The sequence below is a fragment of the Capra hircus genome, chromosome 19 (assembly GCF_001704415.2).
Source record: "Capra hircus breed San Clemente chromosome 19, ASM170441v1, whole genome shotgun sequence".
NCBI classification, from domain to species: Eukaryota; Metazoa; Chordata; class Mammalia; order Artiodactyla; family Bovidae; genus Capra; species Capra hircus.
In genome coordinates, this window is record NC_030826.1 from 29073757 (window position 1) to 29101272 (window position 27516).

The 27516-nt window shown below is 45.9% G+C and overlaps 1 protein-coding gene across 1 annotated transcript in view; it reads right to left on the reverse strand.

The window, feature by feature from the left end:
• The window catches only part of MYH13 (myosin heavy chain 13), a 47860-nt gene extending 22443 nt beyond the window's left edge, over window positions 1-25417 (reverse strand). The window contains exons 1-19 of the mRNA XM_018064654.1: window positions 25214-25417; window positions 23171-23314; window positions 22909-23065; window positions 21965-21992; window positions 21369-21480; window positions 20287-20379; window positions 18357-18420; window positions 18175-18273; window positions 17967-18070; window positions 11926-12064; window positions 10123-10241; window positions 9298-9447; window positions 9009-9179; window positions 6763-7072; window positions 5747-5820; window positions 5564-5651; window positions 3160-3277; window positions 1864-1987; window positions 275-411 (exon numbers count right to left, since the gene is read on the reverse strand). Coding sequence (XP_017920143.1) covers window positions 275-411; window positions 1864-1987; window positions 3160-3277; window positions 5564-5651; window positions 5747-5820; window positions 6763-7072; window positions 9009-9179; window positions 9298-9447; window positions 10123-10241; window positions 11926-12064; window positions 17967-18070; window positions 18175-18273; window positions 18357-18420; window positions 20287-20379; window positions 21369-21480; window positions 21965-21992; window positions 22909-23065; window positions 23171-23314; window positions 25214-25417 — 2435 coding nt within the window. The remainder of the gene's footprint in view (window positions 1-274; window positions 412-1863; window positions 1988-3159; window positions 3278-5563; window positions 5652-5746; window positions 5821-6762; window positions 7073-9008; window positions 9180-9297; window positions 9448-10122; window positions 10242-11925; window positions 12065-17966; window positions 18071-18174; window positions 18274-18356; window positions 18421-20286; window positions 20380-21368; window positions 21481-21964; window positions 21993-22908; window positions 23066-23170; window positions 23315-25213) is intronic.

Here is a 27516-nt window from a genome sequence, read left to right on the forward strand (position 1 = left end):
ACCCCAGCCCCCAGTCTGTCCACCTGGCCCTGAATACAACTGACACTACGCTTGTCACAGGCGTGAAAACTAGCCGAGCGGGTGTCTGCCTCCCACTCCTCTGTGGGCTCCTGGAGGCCAGGGCACATTTCTGCATCCCCAGTGTCAAGCAGAGGCCCCAGCACAGAACCGTGGCTCAGCAAATGTGGGACAAATAAGTGAACATCTTAAGACTAAAGCATGAAGCGAAGGTCAGCTCCAGGGAGGAGGGCAGGGAGGCGACGGCTTGCATCACCTTCTCTCCATCATCTTCTTGAACTCCACCCGCATCAGGTAGCCCCGGCATAAGGCCTGTGTACGTGTCATCAGGGTCACCAGCTTCTCATCCCTCATCTCCTCCAAGAGGCCCAGGAGCCCAGCTTTGAAGAATACCTGTGTGAAAGGAGAGGCGGGCCCTGCTTCACCCTCAGCCTGCGCGCCCAAGGCGGGCTATCTCTGTCTAGCCCCAGCCCTCGCCTTTGGAGCCCTGACTTGGGACCAGCAGCCATCTGGCTCGCTGGACTCAGTTTTTGGAGGCTGTGTTCTCTGCAGGAGCCCCTCTGTGTCCTGTTCCAAGGTACATTCCAGGCCCCGCTGGCCCAGGCAGACAGATTCTGCTGGAGTTCACATGCAGGAAGCAAGGATAGGGCAGAAATGTAATCACACATGCAGACCAGGAGGGACTCACAGATGGCTCTGCCTCCCCATCCTCATCCTCCAATCTCTCCGCCCAGCTGAGGAGGTGGGTCCCACCCTTGAGGCCCCTCTCTGCACTGCCCACACCTGTAGGGCTTCCTCTGCCTCTGTGATGTTCCCGGGACCAGGGCACCTGTGGGGGCTGCAGGCTTTTCCCTAATGGGGTTGATGGTCCCCTGGCCCCTTTTAGGACACGGAGCTTTGGAGTCAGGCCAGGATTTGCAGCTGGCCTTTGTCACCCACTCTCCATGCAACCTTGAACAAGTCTCTTGTCCTCTGGGAGCCTCCCAATAACCCCATGAGATAAGTACCACCCTTATCACCATCAGATGATCTGAAAGATTAGGTAAAATGTGTATAGAAGGCATGTCACAGGTCTCAGTGCACACGTGCTCAATAATGGTGATCATTTTTATTGGTGATAATTCTTCTTAGGACCTCACGGTCCCCGGAATTCTGTGTTCTCTGATCTCTTGGGCTCCTTCTCCCCTTTAGGGGCACTCACTCTCTGCTCCTGTTGATTTCTTCTATAGCTGCTAGGGCTGGGGCTGGAATTTCCAATTAAGCCTCTAGACACTTAAAATCAGCATAGAGAGAGCTACCTATTCCTGGACAGAGTTCTCTTGGCCTGGGCTTCTGGGCAAGGGACCGTCAGGCTTCCCGGAACAGGAAAGAGACACCTTTCCTCCCATCAGCTCACAAGCAGCCCAGTTCAGTTCAGCTGCTCAGTTGTGTCTGATTCTTTGCAATTCCATGGACTGCAGGACGCCAGCCCTTCCTGTCCATCACCAACTCCTGGAGCTTGCTCAAACTCATGTCCATCGAGTTGGTGATGCCAACTAACCATCTCATCCTCTGTCATCCCCTTCTCCTCCTGCCTTCAATCTTTCCCAGCATCAGGGTCTCTTCCAATGAGTTAGTTCTTTGCATCAAGTGCCAAAGTATTGGAGCTTCAGCTTTAGCATCAGTCCTTCCAATGAATATTTAGGACTGATTTCTTTTATAATTGACTGGTAGGATCTCCTTGCAGTCCAAGGCACTCTCAAGAGTCTTCTCTAACACCACAGTTCAAAAGAGGGTTTGGAGGTTAACCCCACTGACCTGGGGGTTACCTGGGGTGGGGGTCGTCCCTGCCCCACCTGTGCTCACCTTGGTGTGGCCGAACCTATACTGCTCCCGGTCCACTTCGATGGAGTTCAGAAGCTTCTCGGAAGCATTTTTGCTGTCGATGAACTGCCCTTCTGGGATGGCACTGGCATTGAGGATCCGGTACCTGACGAGGGAGGGGGAGGGGTCAGCCTGGGGCCTGGGTGTGAGTGGTCTGGAGAAGAGCCTCTGGTGACACAGCCCTGGGTGCAGCCGGGAGGGTGCTGGCCCCGCTGCTTCCTGAGGGCTGCTGTTTCCTGCTCCTCCCCGCTCAGGCCCTGGGGCCATGGAGCCCAGCGGGGTCCCAGCCCTGTCTCTCTGGGACAGGAGGAGGTGGTGTCCCTTGTACCCAGGGTGGAGTCTGGGAGGTAGAATCCAGGGAGCCACTGTGGCGGAGGGGACGAGGCCATGCCAGCAGCGGGCCCAGCACGTGGGAGCCGAGGAGACGCCTCACCTGCACTGCAGGCCAGGTCAGGACTGGCACCTACTTACATTTCCCCACCATCTGGGCAGTTCTGGGGAGGGTGGAGCTTTCAGTTGAGGGGCAAAATTTCCCAATGGAATCAACTCCTGCGAAAGGCTCTGTGCCTGAGACCAGGCCTTCCAGAACCTTCTCCTGCTCCAGCCATGGAAATGGACTATTATACAGTGACTAGTCTGGCAGAGGGGAATCTAGGAGTTGATTTTAGGCAAGCGGGTTGTGGCAGGAGGGAGAGAAACATATGGAAGCAAGGCCAGCTGAGTGCATGGCTGGGATGGTGCTTTCAGAGGAGATGACTCTTATCTGACTTAAAAGAGCCTTGAAATCAGCTGTGACCTGCAGGCTAGTGGTCATTCTAGAGTGTCCTCTTCTCACCTGTCCCCATGGGCAAGGCCGGGACTTGTGGGCCCGGATGGCAGTCGGGAGGAGAGTGTTGGTCTAGGGCAGGGAATCTCAACTGGGGAACATTGGGCACTATCTGAGATTGAAGCGGTGTGGGTCGAGGCCAGGGGTGCTGCTAAAATCATGTGACACACAGGACAGTCCTCACGATGAAGGATTGTCTAGCCCCAAATGTCCACAGTGCAGGGGTTGAGAAACTCTGGTCTGGAGTCCCAGTCAGCCTCGAGTAGTCTGGGCTCTGATCCTGGGATTATTTTGGGCTGGTCTAGCCCTTGCTCTGTGCAAAGGCTCGTCGCCTCAGCAGAAGAATCCTATGGAAACCTTGGGAGCTCACGCAACACCCAGCTGCAGGAGTGCCTTTGGGGGATGCAGAAGGTACCCTCCAAAGGAGAGAGCGGCAAAGGCAGGCGACCTACCGCTGTTTGAAGTCGGCATAGAGGATCCGGCTGGGGAAGCCCTTCCTGCAGATACGGATGCCCTCCAGGACCCCGTTACAGCGCAGCTGGTGCAGGACCAGGTGGTGGTCCATCACGCCTGGGGAGAGAGGAGCCCAGGGCCTGTTAGCGGCTTTTACACTGTTTTCTCTGATGGTCTGGGTACCACGAGACTCCTGGATACCCAGACTCAAATGGGAAGGTTTGGTGCCAGTAGAAATAATCTCAACATCCTGGGGAGACTCTAGCACCCCACAACCATGGGACTAAAAGCCAAAATATTAATCTTTGCCCTGTTCATTGCTCTTGACTCTGGTGAGGACAGAATGGTTGTCTTGATCTAGAAATGTCTCTCATCATTATTATTCTCATAATAACAACAGTTTTTATTATTACTATAATTGACAGCCAACATTTGCAGTGTTCATAATGTGTTTTGCCCTATATTGTTTTGTTTTTGTTATTTTCCTTGGGGGCCTAATAAATAATCAGGTGTAAGGGTTTCATGAGAATATGCAAAGAAGAAGCCTCCTCTGTCATTACTGTGTTTGATATTTTGGCGAGGTTGACCATATAATTTATTATATTGCATACACTCTTACATATTTTTGTCTGCCTCATCAATCATGAACTGACAGAGTTTATTTAAATTCACCTACAACTACTGCTGTAGTGCTATCTACTAGCATTTTTTAAAAATTGAGGTATCACTGACACATAACATTTTATTAGTTTCACGTGTACAACCATATTTGTATATAATTATGAAATGATTGCTGCAAGAAGTCCAGCTAGCCCCCATCACCATACACAGTTACAATTTTTTCTCTTATGACTGGTCCTGTTTTAAGTGCTGTACATGTACTGGCTTATTTAATTCTCACAACAACCCTCTAAGGAGGGTGAAGGGGGTTAATATTTACAAAATAAGTCAACATTTATAAGTGCTCACTAATAGGGTTTCCTGGGTGGCTCATAGAGTAAAGAATTTGCCTGCAATGCAGGAGACCTGGATTTGATCCCTGGGTCGGGAAGATCCCCTGGAGAAGGGAATGGCTACCTACTCCAGTATTCTTGAATGGAGAATTCCATGGACGGAGGAGCCTGGCAGGCTATAATAGTCCATGGGGCTGTAAAGAGTTGGACACAACTGAGTGACTATCACTTTCACTCAGTAAATAAATGAGTAAATAACCAAGTGAATGAGTCAATAAAATGCCATTCAAGCCTCCTTTTATAGACCAGAAAGCGAAAGGACTTGGCTGCGGGCCCCTGAGCAGTCACAGGTGCAGCTGGGCTGCTTTCCTGCATCATCTGCTTTCCTGTAATGTTGCTGAAGCAGGACTTGATGCCGAAGCCCAGCCTTTGGGATGGAACAGCTTAGCTGATCAGTGGGGCTGCCCCATAGCCACAGTGTATGTGACGGTCTGGTCTTTTCTTTGTGACAAAGAGCCCTGAAACTCAGCCCTACTCCAGGAATATTTGTGAATCCAAGACTGGGGATGGTTAAAGGTCTCCTGCACTGGTCTCTGATTCTCGATTTTCTCACTTATGAAATGGAGGTAAGCACATTACCTTGCAGTGAACTGTTATAAGCAGTAACATAATAATGTTATAATACATAACATAATAATGAGACTGTAGTGGGCTCAGAAAACAGTTGTTATTGATTCTGCTTTTATTATGGAAGACCTAAGTTGATTATTTGGCAAATATAGTGGCTCTTCATTCTGTGGGGGGAGGGAGGAGTTTTTAAGAACCTTATGAGAGTTATGAATATAATGTACCTATCTATGTGCTGTGGTTGATGTTCAGTCACCCAGTCATGTCCGACTCCTTGTGACCCCACGGACTGCAGCACGCCAGGCTTCTCTGTCCTTCACTATCTCCCAGAGTTTGCTCAAATTTATGTCCTTTGAGTTGATGATGGGTTGGCCAAAGAGTTCGTATGTAACATCTTATGGAATCCTTGAACAAACTTTCTGGCCAACCCAATACATAATATTTTGGAAATAATTTCTTAGTAGGGATATAGGTGAAATAAACGACACCCAGTTGAACTTGAATTTCAGAGAAACAGTAAAATAATTATTTCAGTGTAAGTATATCCCAAATATTGCATGGGTCATATTTATACTAAGAAACTTTTCACTGTCTCATCTGAAATTTGAATTTAATGGGGAGGGGTCTCATATTTTTGATTTGTTAAATCTGGGAGCCCTATTTCATAGACGGGAAAGAGATAAAGGCTATCATGACCCCATCCTCAGGGAGGCACACACGCACGTGCACACAGACTCGCCGACACACACACACACATGTGCACACCCCCCACGGGATTTTGCTTATGTTTCAGGGAGTCCTGTTCTGGCGGATTCTCACTCACCAGGTGTCTTAGTCTCATTGGGAATCAGACATCGCACAAAGTGAGGGTGAGTGCTCCTTAAATTGGTCATCAACTTGTTTAAATTTTCCTGGGACACAAACCAGAAGAAGCACATTTACCTTTCCAAACGCTGTTTCACTGGGCAGAAAAACAACTGAATGAGGAAGGTGTGAAAAAACAAACCCTGAACACAGCGGACACGGTCTGGAAAGAGGAGCCCTTCTTCTTCCCGCCCTTCTTGCTTGCCCCGGAGTCGCCTGGAGACAGACACAGAGGGTGTGTCTGGTGAGTCCTGAGGACACAGTGGTGGCCTTCCTACCCACCCCCCATCCATTTTATTGAGCTGTAACTGACATATAACATTGTATAAATTTAAGGTGTGAATCAAAAGGAATGATTTGATATTCGTATATACTGCAGAATGATCACTGCTGCTTAACGTCTATCACCTCCGTAATTAGCTTTTCTCTTGTGTTAAGTGCTTTTAAAATCTACTCTCTTAGCAGCTTTCAAATACACAACACAGCGTTATTAACCATCGTTGCTACACTGTACATTGCAACCACAGAACTTATTTATGTTATAATCGTAAGTATGCACCTTTTAACCCCCTTCACCCAATTTTTCCCCAGCTCTCACCTCCCACCTCTGGCAACCACAAATCCGACCTCTGTTTCTATGATTTTGGTTTTTTAAGATTCCACAGATCAGTGGTATCATACAGTATTTGTCTTTCTCTGTCTGACTTACTCCTCTTAGCGTAAGGCCCCCCGACTCCGTCCTTGTTGCTGCAATGGCAACGTTTCATTCTTTTCTATGGCTGAGTAATATTCCATTATATGTGCGTATACACACACACAAGACATTACCATGTCTTCTTTATCTATTTATCTGGTGGTAGACACAGGTTGCTTCCATACCTTGGCAATGGTAATAATGCTGCTATAAACATTGGGGTGCATATATCTTTTCAAATTAGTGGGGGTTTTTGGGGGGGGATGTATACCCAGGAGTAGAATTGTGGGTCATATGATTATAACTAAATCTCTTAAGGAAGAGGAAGAATAGAAGTAGGAGAAAGAAAAACAGAAACAGGCAAATCAAAGTCATCCTGAAGCTCATGTCCAATTACTGGTTCTTCATGAGCTGTGAGTGATTACATAGTTTCCACCAAGGGGGATTTTAAAAAAGGATGTCACCTGCTTCTGCACCAGCATAGTTGGAAAAAAGAAAGGACAGCAGCTTCAGTGAAGACTTCTGGTACAGCCCGACCACCGTCTCATTCAGGGGGTCCTTGTTCTTGTCCAGCCAGCCGGCAATGTTGTAGTCCACAGTGCCCGCGTAGTGCACCAGGGAGAAGTGGGCCTCAGCCTTGCCCTTGGCAGGTTTGGGCTTCTGGAAGTTGTTGGACTTGCCCAGGTGCTGGTCATACAGCTTGTTCTTGAAGGAGGTGTCCGTGGCCTTGGGGAACATGCACTCCTCTTCCAGGATGGAGAAGATGCCCATAGGCTGGAGGGAGGATAATAGACGATCCTCAGTGTCCACTAGTACATCCCCAGTGACTCCATCTTCGGTAGGAGCCAAGGGCGACTTCTTTGGTGCTGTCACTGTTACTAGGAACACTGGGATGTCTGTGCTGCGAGAACAAGGCTGTCGATCTGCTTGGTGCTATGACAGAATAGTGCTTGACATTAAGCACAGCAGCATAGTACGTGCTTATTTAATGTTTGCTGAACAAAAAAGCATGGAATGAAATTGCACGTATGTAAGTACAGCTCTTTGTGAGATAATAGAAAATATAGATACTGGTCTCTGCCCCTGCTTCCTGGCAAAGAGCTTCTAAAGGCTTTGTAAAATGTCCTAGTGATAAGAGTGCTGGAGCATCTATCGTTTTCTCGAGGTGACTCTGGGGTGGGGGCCCCTGGCTGAGGGCTGGTCACCAGAAAGGCCAAGCCATGATGAGAAGCTTGGGATTTTCATCCCCTCCCCCATCCACCAGAGAGGGGAGAGGGGCTGGAAATGCAGCTAATGAATGATTGTGCCTACATGAGGAGGCCTCCATAAAATCCTAGTTGTAGGTGATTCTGAGAACTTCCAGGTTGGCAAACATGTCCACACTGGGAGGGTGACACAATTCAACCTTTGGGGACAGAAGCGCTTGCATCTGGGACCCTCCCAGATCCCGTCCCATATGTCTCTTCATCTGGCTGTTCATCTGAATCCTTTAAAAAATTTTAAAAATTATTTACTTTTAATTTTATTCTTTTGGCCACAATATATGGCACGTGGGATCTTAGTTCCCCAGCCAGGGATCAAACCCGGGTACCCAGGATTGGAAGCACAGAGTCTTAACCACTGGGCCACCAGGGAAGTCCCTCATCTGTTTTCTTTGTCAAATCCTTTAATAAGCTGGTAAATGTAACTGTTTTCCGGAGCTCTGTGAACCCCTCTAGTAAATTAATTAAACCTGAGGACAGGGTTGTGAGAAACTTTGATTTATAGCCAAGGAGGTGAGACGTTATAGGACACCTGGGGACCTACTGCTTGAACTTGGCGTCTCTGGGTAGAGAGTGCCAGAACTGAGTTAAACTGTAGGATGACCAGTTAATGTTGCAGAGGATTGCTTGCTGTCATGAGGAAAAACCTCCATATGTTTGGTGACCAGAAATATAAAAACGAAGTGCTCTGTGTGAGGAGTAAAGCAAATTCATAGAAGAGAAACACACAGTAGGGAAGAACCAAGTTTTTCCCTATATAGGAAGGAAAAAAAAAGCTATATTTCCCCAACTTACTCCCTTTTATAAACAAATTTACAAAAAACGTTAAGTTGCATGAGTGAGTGAGTGACAGTCGCTGAGTTGTGTCCGACTCTTTGCGACCCCATGGACTGTAGCCTGCCAGGTTCCTTTGTCCATGGAATTCTCCAGGCAAGACTATTGGGTTGCCATTTCCTTCCATACATAGACATAAAAATCATAGGAGTAATATTTTAAGCAATAAAATCTGGGTTTTTCAGTAGCCACCTTAGGAAGACAAGCTTCCAGCACAACCAGTGCTCAAAATGTGATGGGAATTCCTTTTTAAAAAGTTGATATCATCCTGTTTTCATAGTGACATTCCTCCAGGAAGCCCACTGCTTCATGGTCCCTCCTCCTTGGACAATTCAAGTATGTATGAAATGCCGAGTCACCTACGGGCTTCATTCACATTCTTGGGGATCACTGAGCCCTTGGATCTGGATCACTCACATACCTCTTTAATTGTCTGAACAGATTCTGGGAGCTTGCCAAACGTTTACCCTTTCTGCACTGGGAATTCGGCTCTCTGAAGGTTCAGAGCCTGGGGACATAGGTTTAGGGAGCCAGTCTGTTGGCAGAGAAGAGTTAGAGCAAAGAAGGGGTGGCCCAGCTGATGAGCAGCTGCCCCGGGGAGCAGTGTTTCTTACCTTCTCGATGAGCTCGATGCAGGCGGCCAGGTCCATCCCGAAGTCGATGAACTCCCACTCGATGCCTTCCTTCTTGTACTCCTCCTGCTCCAGCACGAACATGTGGTGGTTGAAAAACTGTTGCAGTTTCTCGTTGGTGAAGTTGATGCACAGCTGCTCCAGGCTGTTGAACTGGATGTTTTAGATGCCAAATAATTTAAGTGAGTCTGGAAAATCCAGGGGTGATTCAACAGAGCAGACACAAAGCAGAAGGGCCCTTTGAGGTCTATCATTTATCCAAACAACTCACATCAAAGATCTCAAAGCCAGCGATGTCCAATACCCCGATGAAGTACTGCCTGGGCTGCTTCGTGTCCAGCTGCTGGTTGATGCGGGTGACCATCCACAGGAACAACCTCTCATAGACGGCTTTGGCCAGAGCACCCACCGAATTGGTCACCTTGAAAAAGGGTCATCCACTCAACCCTCAAATTAGTATTTTTATGAAACCTACAAAGTGGATGCCTTGAAAGTCAAAGGCAGCAGGACACTGGCAATTTCATACAGTTTAACCTAACACTAAATCTATCTCAAGACATTTTCTCAGTTCATGAGATCAATTCCATTTACAAAGCTTGTTTTCTACCAAGCATGGGTATAACATATGACTCTAGCCCTGGCCACACCTAATTGAACCAGATTTGGTCATTTGCTCCAAGTTGGGTTAAACAGAGTGTCTCTCCTGAGAATTTGGAACTGGGATCAAAAAGATGCTGGTCTCATGATGAGGATGGAACCACGAAGATATAAACTTGGGAGGTCTGGGGTGGTCACGGGTAGGGGAGGAAAGGAAAGCTCATCCGCCTAGTGAGAACACAAAGCAGGAGAGAGAGGACAGTCTAGAGTCCCTGAGAAGGAGGCTGCCTGGCTCCAGAGGGCTCTTCACTCCCTGGTCCCAGGCCCTCATAGCACCAAGGCTCTCCTTAAGTTACCCTGAGCCTGAAGAATGAATTCCTTTTCCATGCTGTAGCCAGTTGCGTATGTTTTTCTGATCCCTGCAACTGAAAGAACTTCAGGATGAGATTGAAAATAGAAAAACACTCGAGTTGATTGGACTCAGAGCATTTCCACTTACCTGCTGGACGTTTTGCCCTTTCGTGACATATTCGTTTCCAACTTTCACCCTTGGACAGCACAGGCCTTTCAGCATTTCTGCGGAATTCAGACCCATCAGGTACCCAGCCTTGTCAGCCACTGAAAGGAAAGAAGAAGCGGTGTCACACAGCCAGCAGCTGCTAAAACATCCAGTCGGGACTTGGGTCCTCCAAGAAATATTGTCTATAATCCTTTTGGACGTTTTTATGTTTTCCTACAAGTCCCAGGTCTGCACTGGAGTTTTGACCCCATAGTTCGGGGTCCTGGGTTTTCAAGAACTTTCATTTTGCTTTCTATAATAGATAGTCTTTAGTAATAGGTCAATTTTGACAAACGTGAAATTTAAATTTCAACAAAAAACATATAGCTACTTAGTACTGTTGGAATCTGATAATACAACATGGTGTATAGGGAAAGGAAGCACCATTTGGACAATTAATATAAGTTGAACATGTTCCTAATTTTTAATAATAGTTAAATAAATAAAAGTGTTAATAATCATCAGTCGTGTCTGACTCTTTACAGCCCCATAGACTATAGCCCATCAGGCTCCTCTGTCCATGGAATTCTCCAGACAAGAATACTGGAGTGGGTTGCCATTCTCTTCTCCAGGGAGTCTTCCTGACCCAGGGATCAGACCCAGGGATCAGACCCAGGTCTCCTGCATTGCAGGCAGATTCTTCACTGTTTGAGCCACCAGGGAAGCTCAAGGTGCCATGCAAATACTTGAGAGAGAAGTACAAAACGTTGCCTGCAAGTATTTGGAGATGGTCAAGTTCAGTTGAATACTGGCAGTTTCACAAAGTTCACTAGTTCGGTGGACTTTGGAATGAGCCTGGGCTCTTGCTTTGAGCTCATTGAGAAGTAGAAGCATGCTGGTTCCCAAGCTCCTCCTTGGTTGGGACCATCACCTCATTGCTAGTTGGGGAGTCAAGTTAATAAAAACTCAGGGCAGTGTTTGTTAAGGACTTACTAAGAGACCAACTGTGTGTTTTACTCTTCGCTCAAATTATCCCTTCTTCTTTTGCTCATTTACATGGATCCTACCATTATTTTGATTGCTGCTGCTGCTGCTGCTGCTAATTCATGTCAGTCGTGTCCGACTCTGTGCGACCCCATAGACAGCAGCCCACCAGGCTCCGCCGTCCCTGGGATTTTCCAGGCAAGAGTACTGGAGTGGGTTGCCATTGCCTTCTCTGATTCTTCTGATTACTTAAACTTAAAAGCTTGGGGAGATACATTATTTTTCTCACTCCTGACATGCTGTGTTGAGACATGCACCAAGTCCTGCTTGTTTTACCTTCAAAATGGTTCACATGTCTCGTTTCCAAGAGTTGTGGAATAGTTTGGTGGCAAAGAGCCTGGGTTCAGATTTGGGCTTTGCTCCTTCATGTGCTCATGCTCAGTTGTGTCCGACTCTGAGACTCCATGAACTCTAGCTCTCCAGGCTCCTCCGTCCATTGAATTTTCCAGGCAAGAATACTGGAGTGGGTTGCCATGTCCTTCTGCAGGGCATCTCCCCTCCCAGGGGTCAAACCTGTGTCTCTTTGGTCTCCTGCATGGGCAAGTGGATTTTTTTTAACCACTGAACCACCTGGGAATCCCCCTTTATGCCTCGTCTTGTCATTTGTCAAGTGGGGGACAGTGACAGTAACCATATGGACAACCCAAACTCAGTTTGTGCAGTTTTCCAAGAGCAGCTCTTGACATGAACACCACGTTTATCTCCCATGACCCGGTGCACATGTGAACCAGGTGGAGACTTGAACCTCATGTGTGATACCTTCTGTGCCGTCCGGCTCTGCCTGCTCCTCCCGCTGCTTCTGCTTGAACTTCATGTTCCCGTAGTGCATCACGGCGCCCGTCAGCTTGTAGATCCCGACCTTCTCCTCTGAGCTGAAGCCCAGGATGTCGATGGCATTCTGGGAATTAGAGACAAGGACAGCCATCACAGCAGGCCTCAGGGATCCCAGTGCAGCTCTTTCCTGGCATTTTGTAGAGCGCATGAGACGGCATTACCCAAATAAGTGGATGACAGGTGGCGTATGGTAAATAGGGGCTAAAAACCATTTCTTTCATTGACCGTGTTTGTGTCTGTGGGTGGAGATTATGGGAAGAAAATGTGAATTATCTGTTTGCTTCCATCCAGTGAGCACTGATTTGAGTCCTGTCCCATTGTGCATAGCTTTGGGGCTGTTTTCTGGATGAGGCCATTGGGAACAATTGTGTGATTCTGGGAGGAGGCATGCTCATGGATGCTATCCAAGAGCTTGTGAGCTTGGCGTTGCCATCTAGGAATTCCACTGTTGTTCAGAATAGCAATGACATGGCATCATAGACTATTAGAACTGGAAGGGAAAATGCAATTTTTCAAATGTGAAAGGAGCTTGGGAGGGCACTAGGCACTGATAAATGGAATGTTTCCTGTGGTATCAGTAAGCAAAAGATATCACAGTCCTGATATCAGCGACGGCAGCCCTCCTTCACGAGCCAGTAAGCTCTAAGGAAACTCAGGATGTGAAAATACAGGATACTGGCTCCAGAGAGCTGAGGTGCTTATGAAAGGAAAGATTTCAGTGAGTCCAGACTCTTGCATCTTCCCATACATAGAAAAGCCCTACATTCCTTAAATTTGGATATCTGCTTTTTAAAAATTAACAATCATCTTTTCATATTCAGACTACCTGACCTTTGTTGCAAAGCTTCTCTATAACCTGACTCCCCCCCGCAACCTCCCCCATTACCCCTCCCCCCACCATCCACCCTACCCCACCCCCCAGCCTCCTTCGAGCAGTTGTCTCAGGTTATTTGAGATGCTGCCTCCTGGGCTTGAAGTCCTAAAAATTCCTGCCTAATAAAACATAACATTTTAGACTGTGACTATTTTTTAAAGTGAACAACACCATCCCTATGTTATCTCACTAAGTCCCTATGAAAACCTTATAGATGCACAGATTTTTCCAGATTTCTAGGTGAAGACCCAGTTTCCCCCTCAGTCTCTCCCATCAGGAAGCTTCCATAAGCCTCTTTTCCTTCTCCATCAGAGGACAGACAGAATGAAAACCACAATCACAGAAAACTAACCAATCTGATCACATGGACCACAGCCTTGTCTAACTCAATGAAACTATGAGCCATGCCATGTAGGGCCACCCAAGACGGACAGGTCATGGTGGAGAGTTCTGACAAAACATGGTCCACTGGAGAAGGGAATGGCAAACCACTTCAGTATTCTTGCCTTGAGAACTCCATGAATAGTAGCCCAATATGCTATTGGAGATCAGCTGAGAAATAACTCCAAAAAGAATGAAGAGATGGACCCAAAGCAAAAACAACACTCATTTGTGGATGTGACTGGTGATGGAAGTACAGTCTGATGGTATAAAGAGCAATATTGCATAGGAACCTGGAATGTTAGGTCCATGAATCAAGGCAAATTGGAAGTGGTCAAACAGGAGATGGCAAGAGTGAACATTGACATTTTAGGAATCAGCGAATTAAAACAGACTGGAATGGGTGAATTTAACTCAGATGACCATTATATGTACTACTGTGGGCAAGAATCCCTTATAAGAAATGAAGCAGCCCTCATAGTCAACAAAAGAGCCCAAAATGCAGTACTTGGATGCAATCTCAAAAATAATAGAATGATCTCTGTTCATTTTCAAGGCAAACCATTCAATATCACAGTAATCTAAGGCTATGCCCTGACCAATAATGCTGAAGAACCTGAAGCTGAATGGTTCTATGAAGACCTACAAGACCTTCTAGAACTAACGCTCCAAAAAGATGTCCTTTTCATTATAGGGGACTGGAATGCAAAAGTAGGAAGTCAAGAGATACCTGGAGTAACGGGCAAATTTGGCCTTGGAATACAGAATGAAGCAGGGCAAAGGCTAATAGAGTTTTGCCAACAGAACACATTGGTCATAGTAAACACCCTCTTCCAACAAACTCTACACATGGACATCAACAGATGGTCAACACCAAAATCAGATGGATTATATTCTTTGCAGCCAAAGATGGAGAAACTCTATAGACTCAGCAAAAACAAGACTGGGAGCTGACTGTGGCTCAGATCATGAACCCCTTATTGCCAAATTCAGACTTAAATTGAAGAAAGTAGGGAAAACCATTAGACCACTCAGGTATGACCTAAATCAAATCCCTTATGATTATACAGCAGAAGAGACAAATAGATTAAAGGGATTAGATTTGCTAGACAGAGGGCCTGAATAACTATGGATGGAGGTTCATGACATTGTACAGGAGGCAGTGATCAAGACCATCCCCAAGAAAAAGAAATCCAAAAAGGCAAAATGTTGTCTGAGGAGGCCTTACAAATAGCTGTGAAAAGAAAAGAAGTGAAAGGCAAAGGAGGAAAGGAAAGATATACCCATTTGAATGCAGAGTTCCAAAGAATAGCAAGGAGAGATAAGAAAGCCTTCCTCAGGGATCAATGCAAAGAAATAGGGGAAAACAATAGAAAGGGAAAGACTAGAGATCTTTCCAAGAAAATTAGAGATAGCAGGGAACATTTCATGCAAAGATGGGCACAATAAAGGACAGAAATGGTATGGACCTAATAGAAGCAGAAGATATTAAGAAGAGGTGGCAAGAATACACAGAAGAACTATACAAAAAAGATCTCCATGACCCAGATAATCATGATGGTGTGATCACTCACCTAGAGCCAGACATCCTGGAATGTGAAGTCAAGTGGGCCTTAGGAAGCATCACTATGAACAAAGCTAGTGGAGGTGATAGAATTCCAGTTGAGCTATTCCAAATCCTAAAAGATGATGCTGTGAAAGAGCTGCACTCAATACGCCAGCAAATTTGGAAAACTCATCAATGGCTGAGAACAGGACTGGAAAAGATCAGTTTTCATTCCAATCCCAAAGAAAGGCAATGCCAAAGAATGCTCAAACTACCACACAATTACATTCGTCTCACATGCTAGTAAAGTAATTCTCAAAATTCTCCAAGCCAGGCTTCAACAGTATGTGAACCATGAACTTACAAATGTTCAAGCTTGTTTTAGAAAAGGCAGAGGAACCAGAGATCAAATTGCCAACATCCATTGTATCATCAAAAAAGTAAGAGAGTTCCAGAAAACATCTACTTCTGCTTTGTTGACTATGCCAAAGCCTTTGACTCTGTGGATCACAACAAACTGTGGAAAATTCTTCAAGAGATGGATATACCAAACCACCTGACCTGCCTCCTGAGAAAATTGTATGCAGGTCAGGAAGCAAGATTGAGAACTGGACATGGAACAACAGACTGGTTCCAAATAGGGAAAGGAGTACGTCAAGGCTGTATATTGTCACCCTGCTTATTTAACTTATATGCAGAGTACATCATGAGAAACACTGGGCTGGGTGAAACACAAGCTGGAATCAAGATTACTGGGAGAAATATCAATAACCTCAGATATGCAAATAACACCACACTTGTGGCAGAAAGTGAAGAAGAACTAAAGAGCCTCTTGAAGAACGTGAAAGAGGAGAGCGAAAAAGTTGGCTTAAAGCTCAACATTCAGAAAACTAAGATCATGGCATCTGGTCCCATCACTTTATGGCAAATAGATGGGGAAACTGGAAACAATGACAGACTTATTTTGGGGCACCAAAATGAGTGCAGATGGTGAGTGCAGCCATGAAATTAAAAGACACTTACTCCTTGGAAGAAAAGTTCTGACCAACCTAGACAGCATATTAAAAATCAGAGACATTACTTTGCCAACAAAGGTTCATCTAGTCAAAGCTATGGTTTTTCCAGTAGTCATGTATAGATGTGAGAGTTGGACTCCAAAGAAAGCTGAGTGCTGAAGAATTGATGCTTTTGAACTGTGATGTTGGAGAAGACTCTTGAGAGCCCCTTGGACTACAAGGAGATCCAACCGGTCAATACTAAAGGAAATCAGTTCTGAATGTTCATTGGAAGGACTGATGTTGAAGCTGAAACTCCAATATTGGCCACCTGATGTGAAGAACTGACTCATTTGAAAAGACCCTGATGCTGGGAAAGATTGAAGGCAGGAGGCTAAGGGGACCACAGAGGATGAGATGGCTGGATGGCATCACCGACTCAATGGACATGGGTTTGGGTGGACTCCGGGAGTTGGTGATGGAGTTTACAGCAATGTGCAGGGATGGATTTGAAACAGGTCTGGATGTGTCTGGGGAGCTGATGGTACAGGCCGGGTCTGTGTCAGTAGGATGGTATTGCAGAGGGAGGCGCTCCGGGGTGGCAGCCCCTTGTGAGGGAGGGAGAGTCTGCATCAGAAACGGAGGGAGGGGAGATTCTGAGGCAACTGGTGCATGTCTGTGTCCTAGGAGTGGGTGGCTACAGATAAAGAGAGAAAGAACTTTCGCAAAATGCTAAAAGGGCGCTGGTGAAAGCATTACTGGAGAATGCAGTCTTTTGGAGACACCTGTCCCTCTCCATTCTGGCCATAGGTAAACCACTGCCCCGAAGACTCTCCTTGGGAGGGGGGAGCAACAGGCTGGGGTCGCCTGTGAGGACCTGAGATATTACTTTGGGAATTTTTAGAATTCCTTAGGAGGGCCTTGGCTTCTCTGGTGGCTCAGACGGTAAAGAATCCACCTGCATTGCAGGAGCCCCGGGTTTGATCCCTGGGTCGGGAAGATCACCTGGAAAAGGGAATGGCCACCCACTGCAGGATTCTTGCCTGGAAAATCGTATGGATAAAGGAGCCTGGTGGGCTACAGTCCATGGAATCACAGAGAGGAGGACATGACTGAGTGGCCAGCACAACAGGAGGGACTTTCGGGAGGTGGCGGGGTGCTGAGAAGCCCTGTGTCAGTCACTAGGCTTCCTCCCCAGGTGCCAAAGGCTGGAGAAACCTGGTGAGGAAACCTGGTTAAAAATGTACAATAGCCAGACTGACGGTGACTGAAGTTTATTTGATCATGAGCATTTTCTCCTTGCCTTAAAACAATCAGCATCACCTGGAAATGGCAGAAAATGAAGGCCAGGGAGCTGGGCCCTGGACAGGGCCCCTGGGGCATTGGATGAGACCCTTCTCCAGAAGCTCTTACAGCTTCTGAGAAGGTGGAGCCACTCAAGGGTAGAGATGTACTGCACTGAGATGTATTTATTTAAAAATGTAAGTTCAGGGTTGGGCAGATCTGGGTTCAGACTGTTGTTTACAAACTGTCTTTAGGCAAATTGTGAGTTTTTTCCCCCAAGACTCAGCTTCTACCTTTATGAAATGGGGGCAACAGTGGGGCCAATCCTAGAGGTTTTGTTGATGCTTAAAGGAGATGATGCAGGCAAAGCTCTATTTTCAGTTCCTAGCACATCTAAGTGCTCAATGCACTTAGTTATATTTGACTCTGGAGATGTTCCCCAAGGCTAAAGGCCAGAGGCCTGACAGGGGTGCTTCCTGTGAACCCGAGGGCAGGTAGGCGGGGGAATGGGGCAGCTACTGCAGAGTGGGGCTGAATTTTCCTGCTTTAGACTTTTCTGTATTTTCTAGATTTTCTTAAAGAACCATGTAGATGGTCTTGTGTCCTGAAGACTTTGATCAATATCTTATCCATTATCCATGCAAACGTTATACTCTGAAAGGCTGCAGAATGGAACTGAAGGCCTGTTTTGGAGAACTTTCTGTTATTCCCATTTCTGGAGTTTTCTGGAGTGGGGGCGGGGTGCCATCTGTACAAATTCTCCAAGATCTTGCGTCTAATCACTGAGCATCCTCCTGTCCCAGCTTCTTTGTGAGATCATGGATACCTCCCAGTTCATAAATTCAACAGTTCCTCACTTAAGTAAATAAACACACAGAATACTTACATCAGTGGCCAGCAGCTCCTCACTGTCGTCGATACTGGCCACGGTGACCTCTCCCTGGCTCACGAAGGGGAAGTCAAAGGGGTTGGTTGAAATGAGAAGCAGGTCTGTGGAGCAGGAAGATCCCTTTAGCATCTTATGCACAACTGACTCTGGGATTTTTCCAATGAGACTGGTTTGGAAGATGAGAATGGTAACCAAGGAAACTTACCGATGAGTTCTGGCTTCTTGTTGGACATGATTTGGTAAAAAATATGATAGCTTCTCTCACTGGATAATTGAAATGTCACCCTGGATTTTTCTAAGAGATCTAAGGTAAAAAAAGCAATGTGATTTTTATGTTCCCCAGGAGATGACCCTGGGGCCAAATTCAAGGTGTGTGTTCAGACTCACAGGTTTCAATGTCTGCTGACGCCAGCTTTCCTGTGGCTCCAAAGTGAATCCGAATGAACTTCCCCTGTCCAACGACAGATTGACAAACACCATGGTTATTCTGGGCTTCCCTGGTGGCTCAGACAGTGAAGAATCTGAATCTCCCGCAATGAGGGAGACCTGGGTTCGATCCCTGGGTCTGGAAGATCCCTTGCAGAAGGGAAGGGCCACCCACTCCAGTATTCTTGCCTGGAGAATTCCACGGACAGAGAAGCCTGATGGGCTATAGTCCAAGGGGTCGCAAAGAGAACGACTGAGAGACTGACACGTGGCTATTCTATTTGCATGGTACTGTTGCAGCCTCTGTCAGGTATGACGGTGGATGGTGGGACATGTAGGCTCAGCAAGGGTGATGCCAGAAGCCCGAGCACTTCCTTCTCTCCATTTGCTTGGCGTCTGGTCCCCACACCAGCTCAGCCGAGCCTCAGATAGCTCTGCCCAAAGCCCATGGCTCTGTCCCTTTAGCTCTGGGGATGCCCGTGAGCTCCCTCTCAACTCTCTCTTGGGACCACCTCTCACCTGACTGCCTCCTTGGTCTCTGTCTTGCTCAAACTCTCCATAACATCTTTGCATTGATAACCTGGTTGGAATAACTGACTTCTTTTTTGCCTCTGGGTGCTACTTCTGAGATTTCTTGCCTCATAATCCCCTTACTGTTTACTACAGGCAAACCTGGCTCCAAGGAGGAGCTGGCTCCCTAAAGACCCACTCAGCACCTGGGTTCACTCAGTTTGGGGTAGTCAGAGGTGAAATTACATATAGTATATATATATGTGTGTGTGCATGTTTGTGTGTGTATATGTGTGCATATTCCCTCCTTACATCGTTCTTTTAATTGGTCTCTACCATTCTGTGAGTAGATTCGAGGGCAAAATTACTGCCTTGCTTGTTCACCCACAGACGCTGGAATCTACTGTACTTAGTGATATTCTCAGTATTTTCTGAATGAAGCCTAAAGCAGAGCTAATGAAGGATCAGCCAAGTTTTATGTGAATTATGTGTTGGGTTCTCAGGAGTTTTAGCTCCTTAATGGAAGTGCCTCTGGGCACTTGCTCCTCTGGCCAGTGAAATTCGATAGAAGCCTGGATATCTGTTTATTTGCCAATGTCGGAGGCAAATGCCTCTTCGGTTGAGCTAATCCTAAGTGAAATGTTGAAGGATGGGACACAGCCTTCGATTTAAACTTTTCCGCAATTTTTGAGTTCTGCTGCCTTCACCAGCTTTTTCCTCCTCCTGACTTGGAGGAGGTCAATTCTGCTAACTAACTTCACACTAAGGTTTTCATGGCTAGTAAGTCAGTGGATGTTGCTCAATGGACTTCTGCATTTTAAAATGATTCCACTCCAAAAGACCAATTTTTGCATAAAGGAATTGCTCTGTACTTGTGGAATTTGAGTCATTGTGACTTCAGGATGCTCTTGTGTGTGTATGTGCGTGCTAAGTAGCTTTAGCTGTGTCTGACTCTTTGTGACCTCCATGGACTGTAGACTGCCATGCTCCTCTGTTCATGGGATTCTCCAGGAAAGCATACTGGAGTGGGCTGCTGTGCCTTCCTCCAGGGGATCTTGTCAACCCAGGGATCGAACCCACTTCTCTTACGTCTCCTGCATTGTCAGGTGGATTCTTTACCACTAGTGCCACCTGGGAAGCCCCGGGATGCTCTAAGGTGATGTTGATTAGTTAGGGAAGGATAGCTAAATCCTCCCTGTGCTGGAACAAGCCAGCATGTTCTTGGAAGTGTATCAGAATATCCCAGTTGGGCAACTTGATCTGAATCACTTGGGGGTAGAAGGCCAAGAATATCCTAGTTTGTGTGGCTATTTTTTCACATCCAGCACTGGAGGAGAGGGTTTGGTTTCTGGGGGCTGTTGACAGTTGGAATGAGTCTTACAAATCTCGAGGAGTTGTCATTCCTCACAGTCTTGGCATTTCCAAAAGCCTCCAGGAGGGGATTGGCCTGGATGATCTGATCTTCCAGGGTTCCCTAAAAATAAGAGAAGAGGAAAAGGGAGGACTTTGGATATCTCCCAAAGTAATTTCTTGGTGACTCAAAAGTATGCTTGCTCTGGGAAGGGATTAGGGAGAGATGTCACGCAGTCCAGGTTGGTGGCCGGTGCAGAATGTGGAAGTACCTAGAAGCCCATCGCTACTCTGCTGAAGGAGGCTTCAAGGTCTCATTCCAGAGAGGGTTTCAGCACAGCATCACACTGACTCTGGCCACACCAGATCCCTGTTTGGAGTGCTATCCACTCCATCTCGATTTCCCAGACTGCCTTTTTTCTCTGACAACATTTCACTGTAAAATACAGATTTTTAGAGTACAGACCTGTGTTACTGTTTGCACCAGGATCCATTTATATAGATATTTGGGTTCAGAAGTAGAATTTAGACTGTGAGCAACGAAAGTGACCCATATGATAGAAACAGTGGTTCTTAAAAATATTTTTAAGTTGCATAAAATATTTCATGAGAATTATTATTTAAAAGCCCTCTTATGGAAAGCAGAATTTTCACCCTCCCCCTTCCACACATGATTGCTTATCTTTCTGGCTCTCTGGAAACTATTGTCCAGCCCAGTGGTTCTCAAAGTGCGGTCCCTAGACCAGCGGCATGAACAGTGGGGACGTGAGAGAAATTCAACCTGCCAGGACTGTGAAGGTGAGATAGGATTTTCAAGCAGAAATTCTGGGCCGGGAGCCTAGCAATCCTCTGAGAACCTCTGTCTTAAATCACTCCTTCTCCAGAGGAGGATGTGGAGATGGTCAAGGTCATTGGGCTGTTGCTGATGGGGCCTGTGCTAGAGCCTGAGTCCACGAGGTGGAGCCATTTCTTATCTTGTCCCCTGAGTACTCCCAGGCAAGACCTCTTACTGTGCATCTCTGCTGAGCACAGAGCCCTGCAAACACCTAGTGCTCACCCAAGAGTTAAGTTGTACTTATTCCAGAAGCCTTCCAGGGGCAGGAGGCTGCTCACCTGCATCTTGCCTGGCTGCTGCTCCTTCTTCTTGTCTCCAGTGACTGCAATTGTTGCAAAGTACTGGATGACACGCTTGGTATTCACCGTCTTCCCAGCTCCAGATTCTCCACTGTTGATTTAAAGGTGAGATATGCAGACACAGAGAACAGAGCCATGGGTGGAAAGAGGCCCAACAGGAGAGGGGAGATGAAAGGTGGATGGACTGGAAGTTCTGGATTAGAAGATGCAGACTATTATATGTGGATGGATAAGCACCTGGGTCCTACTGTACAGCACAGGGAACAATATTCAATATTCTGTGACAAAGCATGATGGAAAAATATGAAAATATATTGTAGATATACAATTACATATATAAGAATTGTATCTGTAAGACTATATACACATATATAGTATACATTCTTAATATATATAAGAATATATACACATATATACCTGAATCATTTTGTTGTACAGGAGAAGTTAATACAAGATTGTAAATCAACTATTCTTGAATAAAACATATTTTTTAAAAAAGTAAGTGAGATAAAGGAGAGTGGAAGGGATGGATGGCTCTCTTCCAAGTCATCCTAGAGCAGACATGGGTTACTCACGTGATGAGGATGGACTGGTTGTCTCGATCTAGAAATACAGAGGGAAGCAGAACAGAATCATTGACCAACCAATAGGCAGGATGTACAAATAAGGCAACACTGGGTAGAGGTGGGTAGAGCCCCTGAGTTCCAGTTCTGAGCTTGCCATAACTAGTGGTGTGATGATTTGGGTATATCTAATCTTTAGGGCTTCCCTAGTGGCTCAGCAGTAAAGAATCCACCTGCCAAGCAGGAGATGTAGGTTTGATCCTTGGATTGGCAACCCACTCCAGTATTCTTGCCGGGGAAATCCCGTGGACAGAGGAGTCTGGCAAGCCACAGTCCATGGGGTCACAAAAAGTCAGACATCTCTGAGCAACTAAACGTACACAATCTTCTTTGAGACAATTTGTGCAGATTTCCCAAACGTAGGATGTGTAATGTGGGCAGCGTGGGACGTGAACAGTGAGTCCCACGGTGTGAAAGTTCTTCACGTTCACAGATCTTTATCTCCTCCCTAGCACTTTCTTATCTCCCTTTCTAACAACAGCAGCAACAAAAACGCAAGTCGCGGACTCAGAACTTGTAAGAAGCCATAGCCTCTATTAATAATTAGACTTGTGGATGCTTCTTTGTTGTCACTGCAGTTTTCTTTTTCCTTTCCCTCTTACTTGTGGGCAGTGACAATGGTTTCCCATTCACAATAGGTTGAACTGCAAAATTCATAGGTTGAGGCCCCAACCCTTAATACTTCAAAATGTATTCCAATACTTATTTGGAAATGGGGTCATTGCAGATGCCTTTAAAGATGCGATCATACTGGAGTTGGTGAGAAGCCTCCGTCATGAGAAGCCTGAGCACCACAACTAGAGAATGACCCCTGCTCGCAGCAACCAGAGAAGGCCAGTGTGCAGCAACGAAGACCAGCACAGCCCAAGATAAATACATGATAAAAAAGAAATTACCAGTCAGCATGAACTGATAGGCGTTGTCAGAGATGGAGAAGATGTGGGGCGGGGCCTCCTGGCGCTTCTTGCCCCTGTAGGCCGCCACCACCTCGGGGTTGTACACTGGCAGCCACTTGTAGGGGTTGACGGTGACGCAGAAGAGGCCTGAGTAGGTCTGCACCATAAAAAAAAAGGAATGTAATTGTTTCATGAGAACATTAATACTGGTTTTCAAAATGTTAACCGCCTGCATGAACAGGGGCCACAAGAACAAACTCACGTAGATCATCCAGGCTGCGTAGCGCTCTTTGAGGTTGTACAGCACAGCGGGCTCGTGCAGGTGGGTCATCATGGCCATGTCCTCGATCTTGTCAAATTTGGGAGGGTTCATGGGGAACACCTGTTCGCTGTTGAGAGTGAGTGTCTGGATATTGAGAGGAAAGGCAGGTGATGAGTGGGAGAGCTGATGTTCAGTATCCATGCTACCAGTGTGGAGAAAGTGGTAAGGTATTGTGGTGTGATGACCCCATTACCATGGATAGCGTCATGGACCATATCTGTGCCCAGAGATGGTCGATAAATACTTGTTCTTGTTGAATCTATGTCTGGTCAAACTGTGTAACCAGCTCTGGTCTGATGCCCCCAAGTCAGTGTGCCATTCTGCTCCAGGAGTGGGTTACACCTGTGCAAAGCTGTAGAGCCCTTCAACCTCAGGGTGGCCAGGGGTACTCAGGATGGCCAAGGCCAGAGCAGCTTGTCTCTATGTACCCCATTTGCTGTGAGTGCTACGGTGAGCTCAAGCTTGGAATACTGGAAAGAACTCTTCCAGAATATTTCATACATCTCCACCTCCATATCTCTATTCACATGGATCCCTTTGTCTGGAATATCTACACTGAAATTATGTCTAGCTACCTTCAAAGCTCTTCTTAGGTGCTACCTCATCCATGACCTGTCTTCTGCTTTCCCCTGTCTTTTCAAGGCTTCCAGAATTCCTTGCACCTCTGCTCTAATAGTTCAAACATTTGGACTTGGAGTATGGTCCATGGCCAAACAGTATTTTGAGACTAATACCTAATTTTCCCTTTTCTATTTTTCCCTCCTTTTAAGCATACAGCTGGCACTCCATTACTCAGGAAAGGTAGAAACTAGTGTGTAAAAGAGAAACAGCCAGTAAGCCTTTCTAGTCTTTGCCATAAGCCTATATCCCTAGAAGAGCTTTGAGGGTTTTACTGAAAAAAGGAGATTTGCTGGTAAAGGCCACATCTCTAGAGGAAATTAGGCCCTTCTGCCCCACTGCCCTACACTAAAGAGAGAGACCCAAAGTAGCACATGGGAGATGGAAAAATCTGTGTCTTGAAGATTCAGGGCTTACCTCTTAGCAGATCCTTTAGGGGGACAGTGAGACCCAATATGCTATTACTGAAAATGTGGCACAACTCTTGGGAGTGTACCCCAATAGTAACTCAAGAAAATTTATTTCTGGCCCTTTTTAAAGAGACTAACATCAGAGGTTAAGTCAAACAACAACAGTAATCACCTGTTCTGTATGCTTGGATTTGTGGACTGCGATTTGTACCCATCATGTACCCTTGATATCTATCCTGGATGATAAACTTTGGGGAAATGGTTACTGAGATTTTCTCATCTTTGCAAAGTGATGGACACTGTGACCTAGATGTGGTAGTTGTCCAGTAAGTACTGAACTAAATAGTGAAAGTGTTAGTCACTCAGTCATGTCTGACTCTGTGTAATCCCATGGACACATGTGCTTGCCAGGCTCCTCTTTATGGAATTCTCCAGGCAAGAAAACTGAGAAGGTAGCCATTCCCTTCTCCAAGGGATCTTCTCAATCCAGGGATCGAACCTGGGTCTCCTGTATTGCAGGCAGATTCTTTACCATCTCAGCCACCTTGAACGGTGCTCTGTAATTCTCTGTAGTAAACTGGGCATTGCCTCCGGAGCTCCCTCTCTAAGTCACACTGCAGCCTAGAGAGTTCTGTGTGGAATATTCACCCATCCAGCAGCAGTCTTCATCTATCTCTCCCTTCAATAGTCCAACCTCTTTCACCACCACCTTCCCCTTTCCCCAGAGCAAACATCACAAAAACTCTCAAAGTTCAAGTCCTTGGAGAAAGGAAGAGACAGGGGCAAAGCTGTGTGTCAAGGCAGTTTTCACCTGCCATGTCACCATAAAGTAGATCAATGGGAGTCTTGTTCTGTTATCAGGTTGCTATGGATCAGCATGCAATTTCTAATATTCTACTCCAGAGGATGAAGGAGGATGCCCACGTTAGCAAGAACGTCTGAGATCAACACTTACCCGGTCATCGAGGGTCTTGACTATGACTTTGTTGTTTTCCCTGGCCTGGATCATACCCTTCACGTACAATTCCTTATCATCCACTGCAAAGCAGGCTTTCTTGGAGTCGAAAGGGCGGTTCTGAGCTTCGATTCTTTCCTTCTCCGATTTCCGCAGGTAGGGAGCTGCTTCTCCGAAAATGGCCATCTCCGCATCAGAACTCATGGCTGCAGGGGCTGGGGAGACCAGGGCTGCTGAGGCTGGGGCTGAGGGGCTCTTGACTCAGAGGGGCCCAGCCTATTATCTCTATTCAAACAGGGGCCAGATTCCAAAGCTCCTGGGATTAACCCAGTTCCTGCGGAATCTAGGCCCAGGTTTAGGGGCCTAGAGCAGACAGGTGGGGGTAAGCTAAAAGGGATATTTTACTCCAAGAAAAATTTTTGAGGGGTTGCTTTCAACTCTGAGTGTTGATTTTGGAACGGCTCTAAGTCCAGCTCCAGATGTGGAAGTCTGAACCAATTAGAGGAATCTAAGCTGAGCCCAGTAAAAGAGAACTCAGGAAATGCTTCCTTAATTCCATATCATATTTGAGCCTCATGATCTCGGTGTCATTCCCAAATCTTAAAGGTGTCTGAGAAGAATGACTGAATGTTGATAATTCCTAGTAAAAATTATCACAATTATGTAATTTGGAAGAAGAAAGAGCATTTTAATTGTCCTTTCAAATGATTGTGGATATTCTTTCTAGATACTGTACCAAAACTTACACATAATTTCTGTGGTAGTTTCTTAAAGGCTAGTTGCAACATAGAATCTGAAACCACATCAACAAACATTTGGTACCTGTTACCTTATAATCTGTTGGTCTGTGTTGAACTTTGAATGAAACTTTTACCTATGTATAAACATCATACATTGATCATTTGAGAAATCTTGTTCACTGAATTCTACAACACTTCCAAATATCAACATATTTCATTACACAATATAAAAAGTCACAGTCATTAATATCAGCACTGATCTTATTAGGAAATTCAAATATTAGGATGTTGTCAAGCTAATGGTGGTAGACACAAGTCTTCCAAAATTTTAATTTTTGCTTGAAAGCTCAACTCTATCATTAGTAACAAATACTGTCACTTGTTTTCCTTGAACTTGGATAAGCACACTTCACTGTGTTTTGAGAAAATGTCTGCCAAATATCCAAGTCTGGGAAACCATAGCTTGTCCACTAGTCATTCTTTCTAGTAAAAACGATGCTTCATGAATCAAGTGGCTGGTTCATCTTGCAGCTGAGACAACTGCACATGTGCTTTTCCTCAAGACAACCCTCAGAGTCCAGTGTGCAGCAGGGGAGTTTTTCACGTGGACTTCCCGTTCCATTACATAGAATATTATAAAGACGTGGATAAAGTTGAGATGTAACAAAACCAATGATTTCCACTGCTGCAAAATTTGTCATTTTTTCAATGAAATTGGCTTTTGAAATAAAAAATTTATTTTTTCAGTGTCAATATATGGCAGTGAAGATTTCTGTGACTACTAGCCCAGCTTGGTGCCATGTCTTGATTTGTAATAAAGCCCTAGAACTTTTATCCATCCTTTCTTTTGCGTCATTAAGTCCACACAGTGAAGAAGGCAAATGGTGTCTGGGTATTATATTAAATTTTTTTTGACCTCATGTACCTCTTGAAAAGTTCTTAGGGATCTCTAAGGATCCATGGGTCAATTTTTTTTTAATTAATTAATTAATGAATTGGCCATGACGTGTCTTTGTTGCTGTGCAAGTGCTTTTCCCCAGTTGCCATGAGTGGGAGGCTACTCTCCGGTTGTGGAGTACGGGTTTCTCATCGCGGTAGCTTCCCTTGTTGTGGAGCACAGGCTCTGGGTGCTTGGGCTTCAGTAGTTGCAGTGCATGGACCCTAGAGCTTGACTGGGTAGTTGCGGTGCATGGGTTTAGTTGTTCTGCGGTTGTGGGAGTTTCCTGGACCAGGGATCTAACCCATGTCCACTACATTGGCAGGCAGACTGTTAACCACTGGGCCACCAGGGAAGTCCCCATGGGTAACATTTTGAGAATAGTTGCACCAGAGCATGAAGGAATCTCATGTGGCTGCTTGACCCAAAGTGTTGAAAGTTGATCCATATCAAAATCACCTGCCACAGAATCTCTGTGGTTGAGACTGAGGAAACCGAATTTTTCCCAGGGGCCTTAAACACAGTGATGTTTGGAAACATTATTTTGCTCTTCTAAAACCATGGCATAGTCCTAATCAATGGTCATACACAAAGTGATTTAGGCAACTATTTCTTAATTTTAATAG